The following is an 11993-nucleotide window of genomic DNA, read 5'->3' on the forward strand; positions in this document are numbered from 1 at the left end:
TAGACTTTTTAAATGATTTTAAAATTAGAGATTCAAAATATTATCTTACTTCATAAAATGTGTGTTGGAGGGTTGTTTTTCCTTTATAGACACATCTAAATGATCAAAAAAAAAAATACATACTTAATGACCAAGAGGCATGATTATTAGAAGATTTATTTCAACGGGAGAAATGGTACGCACATTCACACAATCCCCAATTTATCCTAATCATATGAAAACCCATAGATGGATACCAATTATTTTAATTTAGGAATGAGGTTTCATTCAAAAGTACTACTGTTTATGCGCAACTCGTCAATACAGATAAAAAATCGAAGTTTCTGCAAACTGAATCTTTTAATCTGTCATTAATCATTATCAATGCTTCTTCTTGGAATGATTGCTTAATTTTGTAACTACCATGAAATTGCAGAGAATTGGTGCCCACTGTACTAACCGTTTCAATCAAGGTCTAGTCCTGCAACGTGTTTCCCGGGATTTTATTTTTGCGGCTTCGGTGGGCCATGAGGGGATGGTACGGCACAGTACAACTAGGCGATATTGGTCAAGTTCAAGATCATCTTCTTCCTCATTAAACGTGTTTTGGACTTTTCTGAGACGGAATGCTTCTTCCATGTACAATCCAAGAAATGAAAGCGATCGAGATCGGAAGTAGGACCGCGGCTTCCGTTTTCTCCTTTCTCTCTCATCTCAGGCGTATCCCACAAGATATTCAATTTCAAAGTCCGCGTGACCCAATCCTACGCAAATCTTCTTCTTCTTCTTCTTCTTCTTCTTATTTAAGTAGCTCTTTGGTTCGGTTTATAGTATCTTTATCAATGCTTGCTGCTGCCATTTCTAAGAACAGATGTTGCGATTCCTTTCTCGTCCCTCTTCTTCTTCTTCTTTCCATTTGATCAAGTCTAGAAATGCCAATGTTACTGCAAATCAAATCTTATGCGGGTCATCTTTCGCAATAAACTCATCTCTTGATGCTATAAAAGGTATATATTAATTAACTCTGATACCACTTGTTAGAATTGAAGTAATCGTTGAGAAATGTATCAAAGTCTTTGTATATTGGGCTTTTCTGCAATGGAGTGTAGACTTTCTTGGGAAACTTAAGATCTGTGAAGAAGCAACAAACCAGCTTGAAAATACTCTTATTTAAGTTATAACTTGTTGGTTGATTTCTTGTTACTTTCAGGTGTGAAGGTGAGAATGATGAGTCCATTAATCAATTATGTGAGAGCTAGAGGTATTTCAATTCCAGTGAGGACACCACCATTGTTGATGGAGAATGTGAAAACTGTCCAAAATAATGATGCACCACCGGTTCAGCTACTCTATGGATCCAATGATGGCCATGGAGGTGTTATTGTAGATTTGAAGGACCCTATGGACTCTCATCTTTTTGTTGCTTCTCTTAGGGCTTCACTGTCACAATGGAAGCGACAGGTTTGTTGAATATTCCGATCAACTTCCTTCTCTTGCATCTTTTTGTGCATGAAGAATTGTTACTATTCACATATAGGGGAGTTAATCTAGATAAAATAGATGCCATATCCACGGATCAGGGGCGTTCACGTTCATTCATGTACGTGAAGATTCACTGGACTCTTAAATTAACCTATCTAAAATGAGTTCTCATTTCATTTGCCACCTCCTCCCTTTTTGGTTGCTAAGATGGAGCTTCTAGGGATGCTTTGTCTGTATATAAGATTAACCCCCTATCTGATTTCTTGTAAATCTATTTGTGGTGATATTTCCTTTGGTTTTTTCTGATTACTTTTAAGTGGAAATTAGAGAAATAATGAAACTAATTAAAAAATATAAAATAAGAATTTTTGTGATCAATGATTGTGTAACCAACATAAGACTCATCAATTATGCTAAGTAAAATGTTCAAATAAATTCATTACCTTAATTTGATTGAAAGTGAATTAAAGTTTAACTATAATATTTAATAAATCATTGATTGGTGTAAGAGGAAGGACCACCATATTAGATTTGTCCCTTATTTTCTTTGCTCATCGCCTTCAAAAATTTAATATCCTTTAGAATAAGATAGTGTGAGCTCATATTTTTGGATGACATTTTTACCTTGTAATATTTTCCCTCCTTTCTTTAGGGTTTAATATATTTTTCTATTTACCAAAGAAAATTTTTGTTGAAGTTTCAAAATCATTATTGGTAATACTGACTAGAAAAGTGTTTATATATAAATATATATATATATATATATACTTTGTTTTCCTCAATCAGACGAGCCATCGTGAAATCTTTATTGAGGGATTTGAAGGGGAAGAAGAAAATGCACATGCGTAAATTTGAAGTGTTAATTGAGTGAACTATATCATGATTTTAATACCATAATATTATATTTATTAAAAAAAAATTACAATTTGATGTTTAAAAAAAAAACCCCATAATTTTATGTTTACAAAGAAAATATCATAATTTTATGGGGGTGGTTTGGCTATTCTTAACTTTATGTAGGTCCAATTTAAGTAGGTTTTATTATTGTATTGGTTGAAATTTAAAGCCCAAAAATGAGGGAGGCAAAATATGAATTATATTCTTTATTGGAATAAAAAAATGGTTGATTTAGGTTACAAGGATTGGTATATATATATATATATATATATTTAGTAATGAAAAAATGGTACTTCCATAGTAGTGATCATAGCCCCCAGGACAAGCCCTGTACGACAAATGGAGTATAATGGGGCATGCCAAAACTCGAACTCACAACCAGCCGACTCTAACGATGATGAATTGAAGATATTTTCATCACTAGGGTACCAACCCCATTGGTAGCACAACCAGCCGACTCGATCATGTTGGAACCTGCAACCCTTCTTATTTTGTTTCTTTCTACTTTTTCCATAGCTACATGTTTCAATCTATATAGATGATGTTCCTACTTTTTTTTTTTTTTTTGATAGAATCCTATTTTATTTGTTAAGTGTCGCTAAAATTGGTGAAACATTTCCACAGGGGAAGAAGGGTATTTGGATTAAAATACCTATTGAACTTGCAAATCTTGTTGAAGCTGCCGTGAAGGTGAGTGGTTGCCTATCTGCACATTCTGTTCAGAAGCTTGTTTTGAATATTTATCTCCTGTTAGTTTACTTTCTTCTCAAGTTATTTCTTCAATTTCCTGCTTTAATTCATGTTTCCCTGAATCTGATTAATGGATTCGCAGGAGGGATTTAGGTTCCACCATGCTGAGCCAAAATACTTAATGCTGGCTCATTGGTTACCTGAAACTCCTAATACTCTTCCTGCAAATGTTACACACCAAGTAGGTGTTGGTGCTTTTGTGATGAATGACAAAAAAGAGGTCAGTTATCCTCAACACTATCTTGTCTAAATGACCACAAAGAAGAACACTTGAGCAGAGCATGAGGCCCTCCATATCTGTGGCATCCTTATGGGGATCAAGATTCAAGAACCAACTTTTGATTAGTGTAACATCTCTTTTATATACTTTTCAATGTGGAATGTGGGAACTGATGTGTGGGTCTTGGTGGGATTTTTGATGATATGATTAAAAATGGGCCCAAGTTCTTGATCAGTAAAACTGTAGCATCTAGAGGTATTTGATTGTTTTGGGTTTTTATGAGTTCTTTCATTTCTCTTTGGGCCCTCCACTATTATAGACCTGATGGTTGCTTTAATCCAATTGCATCAACATTTGAACTGGAAGATATCCTTTGTGGAGCCTTGACGACCAAACCTGATTGATCTCTACATTGTATACAACAGTGGGAGGGAGTAAGGAGTACAGCTTTCTCCCTTTCTCCCTTTCTCCATTTCTACCTGATATGATTATTCCAGTATAGTGAGTTCTAGATGGCTTCTCTGTTTTTGCTCCACAAGATTTGATTATCCCTTGTTTGATGTCTACAATAGGCTCTGCTCTGGCCTATTGTGACTTTGTTGTAGCATATACATATGGATTTTTGTTGATTTTGGTCTGATGGCTTATTAGTTTGGATTCTTACCAACTCCTTTGTTTGGTAGGTGTTGGTAGTTCAAGAAAGGATTGGAAAGTTACAAGGCATAGGTCTATGGAAGTTCCCAACTGGAGTGATTAATGAAGTATGTGCAAGTACTCTTCAGATTTTTTTATAAAAAATACACTGAATTTGTTTTTTTCTTAACCATTTTCTGAACTCTGTTGGCACAGGGTGAGGATATTTGTGTGGGTGCAGTAAGGGAAGTCAAAGAAGAGACTGGAGTAAGTGACAACTTTTTTGCCTGAAGTTAACCTGAAATCTTAGGTTCATTCAAAATTCAATTCAAATTTTAGCCCAATATAGATGATGCTTTAAAGTATTTTTGTTTCTTGATGTGGCAGATTGACACAGAATTTGTGGAAGTGTTAGCATTCAGGTATTAATCTCATATCTATGCATTTAGTTATGAATTTATGGTTCACTTCTTTGTATTCTTATGTCAACATCCTTGTTCTACATCATAGCCATCTTAAAAGCTTTAACAAAAGAATGAAATGGCAGAACAGATTTTGTGTAGCCAAAGTATTTGATTTAGATCCTAATTGAATTTAACTGGAAATGTGGTTCTTAGATATTTTTTTTGCCCCCAGTGTGGGATGTTGGAGGAGCTGAATGTGTATCTTGATTGTTTATTATATTTAACTTGCAGTGAAAGCACCAAAACATTTTTTGAGAAGTCAGATTTATTCTTCTTTTGTATGTTGCGTCCGCGCTCCTTTGAAATCCAGATGCAAGAGTTGGAGATTGAAGCAGCCCAGGTAAAATCAATGTTTTAACTTAGTTTTTGTAGGTTAAATTTATGTTCTTGTGATGAGCCATAGTGTTACGATTCCATATCAGTCATATGGGGTGGTTGATCCCACATCAATTGCGAAAGGGATTTGATGTGGGTTGATATGAACTTGGGTTTCCTCACCTTATCAGCCAATTTATGAGGTTGACTTCTCCCAAGGTTCATATCAGTGGCATCACTCACGTGGAAGGGACAACCTAGTGTCAAAATGAAACCACTAGAAAGGGCTACCTACCGCCAAACAGAGACCTTAGAGCAGAGTGGAACCCTTTAGAAAGGGCTATACCTGATCCAGAGTGGGCTATTGTAGACGTCGGTTAGGAAACCTGGTCATATGGGGTCTAATACAACATCGTTGATATGGTATTAGGTTCTATTACATGGCAGCTCCAGAGATGAGATGGTTACATCCAACCGTCATGTTCCCACATAGATTATGAAAAGAATTTGATGTGAGTTGATATGGTTTTAGGTTGCAAGTATTTTCTTAACTAGTCCAGAAAGCTAACTGGGTAATGATGCTCTCTTCTTTCAATCTCAGTGGATGCCACTTGAGGAATATGCTGCCCAACCTTTCATCCAAGAACATATACTTCTCAAGTATGGAGTTAATATCTGCTTCGCAAAGATAGTCAAGGGGTATGGCGGATTTTCTGGTGTGCCCATTAGATCAAGCTTTTCTACTAAATCAAGCTCCTTGTACTTGAACAGCACTTACCTGAACCAGTCTTCTCTGCATTCTGGAAAAGATTTCTAAAATATATTTTGTCCAATGAAAAATTCTTTTTCATTCCTTTCAATTTGTTATTATTGATTCCTTGTGTAAACTGCTCTTTGCTGCTAATGGAAAATGAGCTATTCTTTGATTTCTTCCATAATTAATTACTCTGGTACCCGGTTAAGTGGAATATATGGCCTAAGATGCCCAAGACCATGGAAGTTAAAAGTTTTGATCTGTTAGAACAAAAGAAAAAAAAAAAAAAAAAATTCACGCAAGATAGATTTAGAAGCTCAAACATTGATGTGGTGTGTTATGTCCTCGAATGAAGAAGAATGTGATTCACTATATAAAGAAGATTATAATGAAAATCTCTCAAGAACATCCAAACTCCGGGCAAGAACATTCGTCCAAAAACCCTAAAATGAAAAATTCTAAGTCTCACAATACTTGCTCAACATAATGCTACTACATTAAGTTGCGGCCAATCAGATCATATTCTCGCACCCCATACAAGATCAGTGATGAGCTCTTGATTTAGGCCTACCTCCCTGCTACCATCACATACCTAAAAAAATCTCATTTAAATCCCCACCAAAAAATATAAAAAACGGACCAAGAAGTGGATAAATAGCTTGAAATTGCGACTGAGACAAAGCAAATATGGTAATCTCATTATAAATCTATTTGTATTCGTGTGGGTATGCATGCAAACAAAGTCAATTAGCTTGCCAAGTGGTTTATGGTGTATCCATGTGGCATTTGAAAACCAGAATTTATAGAAGAAAGGTCCAGATATGGTTGAGAAATGGGATAGCTTCCTGGTGCCAGACTCTGTATCCAAGTGGCTTCTAGAAGCAAGAAGGAACAAAGATGAATGATCCAAGCCATGGTGGAGTAGATTGGGCGTCAACCCTGCATCAATGTTTCCCTGGATTCCATATAAAATCTGTGAAGCACCATTTTAAAGCACTATCTTCCCTGGGTTTCTCTTTGTATTCAGGATTGAATTTAAGGAAAAGGAATTCTAAAGTTTGGGTAGATGCATCAAGCAAAGTTCATATTCCTCCTAGCTCTACTATGGCTGTTGTTCTACAGTGGTAGTGCGGAGACTGGAGTTTCGGTTCCCACTGATGGTAATCCCTCATCAATGGATTGTAAAAACTGCTCTATATGTCAGTACCCATGCCATATGCTACCTCCACCACCACCACCACCACCTCCACCGGCGGGGGGTAACCCAGTTTATGGGTATCCTCCACCTCCACCACCTGGTCAAAATAATTGCATCCCAGGATCAGTTCAGTGCTGCCAACCTCCCCCTCCGGGTACTTATCCATATCTATCACCCCCTCCGAATCCTTATACATATCTACCTGATGAGAACAACTCTGCTTCACTACTACTTTTTTTCTGTAATGGAAAGTTGATTTCTGTATTCTCAATTGTTGTTTCCATTTTGGTTTTATTTGTTCTTCTTCCTTAGGTGTTTTAGGTTGTGTGAGACATTTTATTCAATGTATTGTGTAATTAGCAGAAAGAATAAGAATGTTCTCTTGCTTGTTTCTAATGGGTTTCTTAGGAAAATTGTTTCCTGGGCAAAGTGAGAAAATGACTTGAAGTACATGTCTTGTTGCATCTGAAGAATGGTGATCTGAGATCTTAGAACAGATTTCCCGTGTTCATATGCGATTTATTTAAGCATTCCAGATATTTATATGTTTGATGAGTTCTCTCCATTTAACATATCCAAGGTTCTTTTAGTTTTCATTTTTTAACGCAATTCGACTAATCGGGAAGACTAGCACAACAACCCACCACCATGATTCTGTCAGCTCTGAAGGAGAAGAAATGCCCAATGAAGTGCGCCCTCTACTACGTCCCACCCCATATCATTTCCTTAGGCACAGTTTGACAACATTTTGCTTTTGCCATTTCTGCGTTTTCTTGTTCCCAGAAACAGAGAAATAACCTAAAAAGCGTTTGATAAAGTTGTTCTGTTTCACCGGTTTTTAGAAATATAAATCAAAATTTATGCCTATTTATAATTTTAGAAACGACTTTGATGAGAAACAAATTTGAGAGAAAAAATGTTGTTGTGCCCGAGAAATCTTTCAACTATTTAAACTCAAAAAGAGGCAACCGAATTCTCTCCCTTTTGGGAATTTGATGATACTATTGGGTATTTGCGGTTTTTCAGATCAATCTGAATACAGAGTCTCGCAACCCGGCCCCTGGATTGCTTCTCCATTGAGATATCCAGCTTAAGAGGCACGCCAATCGTTCCTCCTATTCTCAATAGTACCCCACGATCAAAATATTCAATGGGAAGTTCAGGAAGCCTCACCCAAACGGTGGCTTCAGAAATTTCATCAGAAGGCTTAAAATCCAGTCGCCATTTCCGAACCGAGAAAGAGTGTCCCATAATGAACCAAGGACCCCCGTTAAAGCTTTGATGTAGTCATCTTGGCACCCAAGCCTAATGAGAAAGTAATCCATCATTAGATCAATGGTTTCAAAGGGACACTTGGGGCTCCATAATGTCTGAAGATGGTTTGTCAGAAGACGCCACTATCTTCCCAAGAACTTTCACTATGAGTGTATTACACCATGTCATGTCACAAAATAGTTGAATCCCTCGTTTTCAGCATCTTATTGGACGTTGCTGAATTGTTATCTAAATAATGTGATGAATGCCTAAATAGCTATAGGATGACATGGATGATCACCACGGAGAATAGTCGAATCCAATGACGAGGATATAAAGAGGTATCAAACCTTCTACCCATCTCTCATTTTCAGCCGCTTGTTAGACACCATTGAATCATCGTTTAGAAATGTGACAATCGCTGAATCCAGTGACAAGAATATAAAGAGATATCAAACCCTCTACCCTACTGCCATGTCAATCATATGATTGGCAATAAAGCTCGATTCTGTTACATAGACTCTAGACCCCTCACGAATTTGGAATCCAGAGCAATCACGGTGGATTCCCATCCGGATCTATCAATCAATCAAAATCGATTGTCCTAAAAAACCCCAAAACATGCCCTAACCCTAGCCTAACCCTAGTTTCCTTAGGTAATCCCCGCAATGAAAAGTGCACGGAAAAAAGGAAAACCCATAAAATGGGTGAAGTGTGTCGGAGTGTCCTTTTTTTTCTTTTTTTTGTTGGTAGGAGTGTCGGTGTCACCACTCTCCACTCTCCACTCCACTCTCCACTCTCCACTCTCCACTACCATACAACACAATTCAATGATTCAAAGTGAAAACCAAATCGCACAAACAGTAAATCAAACGTATCATACCCATCAATAATTAAATACAATCCAAATACAAATAAATAAAACCCTAAAAAACCAACAACAAACAAAACCAGCCTCATATAGTCATACGAGATTTTCTTCTTCTTTTTTTTCATGGTGGATAGGGATAATGATGGGAGGGTGAATGGATCACTTTATTTCACTAAAAATAAAAAAAAGAAAAGCTAAATAAAAAGATTTTCTTCTACCCTTTTTGATTTAAAAAAAAAAAAAAAAGGAAAAAAAGGAGGAGAAATCCTACTTCGCCAGTAGTAATGCTCCTAACCACACACTCAGAAATACGGCAATCGATCTCGCACCGTTAAATCTGACACTGCCGTTACTATCTGCCGCCGTCTGATCCGCCGCTGGCTGTCCATCCGGAGAGTCAGGCTCCGGAGGAGAAGCATACTCATGACCCTTACTTGCCTTTGGAGCTTTAGCATCCGCCACCGGAGCCGGGGCTGGTGCCGGCGTCGGCGCACCCTTGAACAGTTCCTTAGGCATCAAAACCTTGTCCACTGTGTAAATCGCCACTGGTTGCTCGTCAAGTACCGTACCTGTAATCTTGGCTGTTACGATCTTGGTCTTAAGGGTCACTTCCTCCCCGTTATTCTGTACATCGAAGTCGTACTTGTTAGCACCATCGGTGGCCAAAGTGTTCATGACGCCGTTGTTGGATTTGAGCATTGCCATGGATTGATAAACAGGGACCCCATGGTACAACAGTAAGGAAGTCTGCGCCGAGGAAGTCAAGTTCTTGTACTTGGGCATGAACCCTTTGAGGACGCCGTCCGTGGGGCAGAAGATGGAGAGGCCTCCATTGACGCTGTCCTCGAAGGTGCTGATGGCGCCTGAAGTTGTGAGCAAATCGGCGAACATCTTGCAGCCCTTTTTGGACATGAGAGCGGTGAGGTTGAGCTGGGAAGGCCCAGGGGTTGGGGCTTCTGCCTGAGCGGAAGGTAAGATGCTGCTGATCTGGATGACGGAGATGTTGTAAGGGATCTCCTGTACGGACTTCACGAAGTAAGCGTTGAGCTTCCCATCGTTCTGCTCGGGAGCAAACCCAACCTTGCCGCCTTTAAGATCTGTGATGTTAACAAAGCCGGAAGAGCCAGGGGCGGAACCGGTGGCCTGATACATGGTGGCGGAGAGAGCAGTGCCGTTGGTGATCTGGTGGAGCTTCTTGGCACCGAAGTAATCGAGGAGGACGTGAAGGGAAAGAACGTTTTTTATGGAGAAAATGGAGAGGTGCTTCGACAGCAGGTCCGCCATGGCTGCATTGTCTACTGCGCACACCGTTATGGTCTCCTTGCTGTTGATCTCGGCGGCCAAATGGGTAGCGCTCAGGTAGTGGTTGAAAGTCGAGAACTCCGGGTGCTTAGCCAGGATCTTCGTAATGTTGTGCGCGTCGGTGGAACCGCAGGATGACAGGAGGAAAAGAACCAAGAGAGACAGGGCGGCGGTCCAGGTGGCTCCCGGGAAAATCTGCATTTTCCGTCCGGGAAAACCCAACACCGACCACCGACAAAGGAGAGGGAGGGAAAAGTGGAGATGGTACAAGAGAGCGATTTGAGAGAGAGAGAGAGAGGACAACAAGAGGAGAGGAGGAGAGGAGGAGAGAGAGAAGGAAGGAGGTGTGAGACTGTGAGTGTAGTGTCAGTGATTTAGTAGTAAGTGTAGATCTGCACTTTGTTGTTTGGGAATTGGGAGCGTTGGGGGTTTTTCAAATGCACCAGAAGTTCAAAATTACGAGTGATGCCATTTTCTTTTTGTTTACTTTCTCTTTTTACCTTACGTGTGGGTGTCTCCAGATGGAGAGTGTGTAGGAAGTTCTATAAAAAGCTTTCGACAAGAAGTGAAGAAACACAAAATGTAGTTGAATTTGCCATAACTATCAGTAAAAATCACGGAATTGCCATTCTCATGTGAGCTAGGGCCAGTGTTTAAAAACCTGGAACCAGAATTCAGGACACCACGATCAGATTTGAGCTGGATTGGTTGGTCTACATTGACGGTCTTTCTATACAAGACCGGCCCAAGAAGAAAGGAGAATCTGGATCGGTCTCGGCCAATTCAAGCCTTATCAGTAAAAATCTTAATCGATTTACCGGTTAGAATCGGTCTGAACCCTCTAAACCGTTCTTAGTAAAAACCAAATGGAGGGTAATTTTGATAATTAAAATGGGTTCAGTGTCATTATCATAGAAGAGGAATTTGGGAAAAGTGAGCAATTAAAGAAGGATCACGTGGCTCAGTATCTTTCTTCTCGGCGGAGATCAAAGGAAGTAGTAACTGATGGACAACCCCAAAGAATAGAAATATCATATCTTACCGGCAGAGGGTCACAACTCTAATATTTGTTTTTTTGGTAGGAAGAGAGAGTCCTTTTTCCATATGACCATAGGACATGCCATCAAGAAAAGAATCTCCCTAACAAATGTACTTAGTTTTGCCAAATAATGAAGAAAACTTGGTGCTTAACTATTCATGAAATTTTCTAATAAATATAATATATATATATATATTTATATATCTATGATCGGATGGACAGAAAAGGATATCAACACAACTTTGAGATATTATTGACTTCATCTGATAGAGATCGATTCATAACCCTAGGATTGTGGTTTATCCTTCGGCTATTGGTGTAGGAAAATTTTTCCCCTTAAGTTTAATTAATATTAAATATTTGGGGGGTGATGGTGCATTGGTGTGATGTGGCCCATGTGGGCCAGATATATCTCCATAGAATATGCATATGAGCCGTGAATCTGTGGATGAGAGAGGGACGGGTGGTGTGGAGCATTTGGTTTTATTTGTGAAGAAGCCTGGCCAGCTGGCCTAATGAACGCAAATGTTCGTCGTTTTCGTATTTCTACTATTTTAGCTAGAGACATAAAGACATATGGAGTGGTACTACTCTTCACCTAGTGGGGGCCGCTTAGGCTATAAGCAGCCAGCTGGTGGCCAGGTGGGGTCAATCCTAGGTGATTAAACTTGGAAACTTGGAATCGGATCAGGATCAGGATCAGATCCAGCCCATTTCGATCTCTGGTTTCATTCCGAATTGGCCAGAGTCTAACCGTGCAGAAATTGAAACTTACTCATAATTCAAAAAATATTATAATAGAAAGAAAAATCAATCACACACAGCTGTAATGCTT

General features: G+C 39.0%; 2 protein-coding genes across 4 annotated transcripts; one reads left to right on the forward strand and one right to left on the reverse strand.

Moving 5' to 3' along the window:
• Nucleotides 1–452: 452 nt before the first annotated feature.
• Nucleotides 453–5673, forward strand: LOC122060162 (nudix hydrolase 2-like). Of its 3 annotated transcripts, XM_042623371.1 has the most exons (10): nucleotides 453–986; nucleotides 1190–1440; nucleotides 2983–3048; nucleotides 3191–3328; nucleotides 4012–4089; nucleotides 4178–4228; nucleotides 4349–4383; nucleotides 4657–4765; nucleotides 5171–5252; nucleotides 5342–5467. In XM_042623371.1, the coding sequence occupies exons 1-9, from the start codon at nucleotides 851–853 to the stop codon at nucleotides 5231–5233; spliced, it is 927 nt and encodes a 308-aa protein (XP_042479305.1). In that variant the 5' UTR covers nucleotides 453–850; the 3' UTR covers nucleotides 5234–5252; nucleotides 5342–5467. The 3 variants fall into 3 exon arrangements, with proteins under 3 accessions (XP_042479305.1, XP_042479297.1, XP_042479289.1); XM_042623355.1 differs by lacking the exon at nucleotides 5171–5252 and having other exon boundaries at nucleotides 457–986; nucleotides 5342–5673; XM_042623363.1 differs by lacking the exons at nucleotides 3191–3328; nucleotides 5171–5252 and having other exon boundaries at nucleotides 456–986; nucleotides 5342–5673.
• Nucleotides 5674–8810: 3137 nt separating this feature from the next.
• On the reverse strand, nucleotides 8811–10540 carry LOC122060153 (fasciclin-like arabinogalactan protein 1). The gene has a single exon (XM_042623342.1). The coding sequence runs from the start codon at nucleotides 10318–10320 to the stop codon at nucleotides 9085–9087; it is 1236 nt and encodes a 411-aa protein (XP_042479276.1). The 5' UTR covers nucleotides 10321–10540; the 3' UTR covers nucleotides 8811–9084.
• Nucleotides 10541–11993: the final 1453 nt, after the last annotated feature.

Source organism: Macadamia integrifolia, chromosome 2, assembly GCF_013358625.1.
Source record: "Macadamia integrifolia cultivar HAES 741 chromosome 2, SCU_Mint_v3, whole genome shotgun sequence".
NCBI classification, from domain to species: Eukaryota; Viridiplantae; Streptophyta; class Magnoliopsida; order Proteales; family Proteaceae; genus Macadamia; species Macadamia integrifolia.

What these genes read in the sequence shown, in the direction of transcription:
- LOC122060162 (XM_042623355.1), top strand. Translation starts at nt 851, where the DNA reads ATGTTGCGATTCCTTTCTCGTCCCTCTTCTTCTTCTTCTTTCCATTTG. An exon ending in ATCTCTTGATGCTATAAAAG is followed by an intron (nt 987 to 1,189) that starts GTATATATTAAT and finishes TGTTACTTTCAG; the next exon opens with GTGTGAAGGTGAGAATGATG. An exon ending in AAGTCAAAGAAGAGACTGGA is followed by an intron (nt 4,229 to 4,348) that starts GTAAGTGACAAC and finishes TTGATGTGGCAG; the next exon opens with ATTGACACAGAATTTGTGGA.
- LOC122060153 (XM_042623342.1), bottom strand. Translation starts at nt 10,320, where the DNA reads ATGCAGATTTTCCCGGGAGCCACCTGGACCGCCGCCCTGTCTCTCTTG.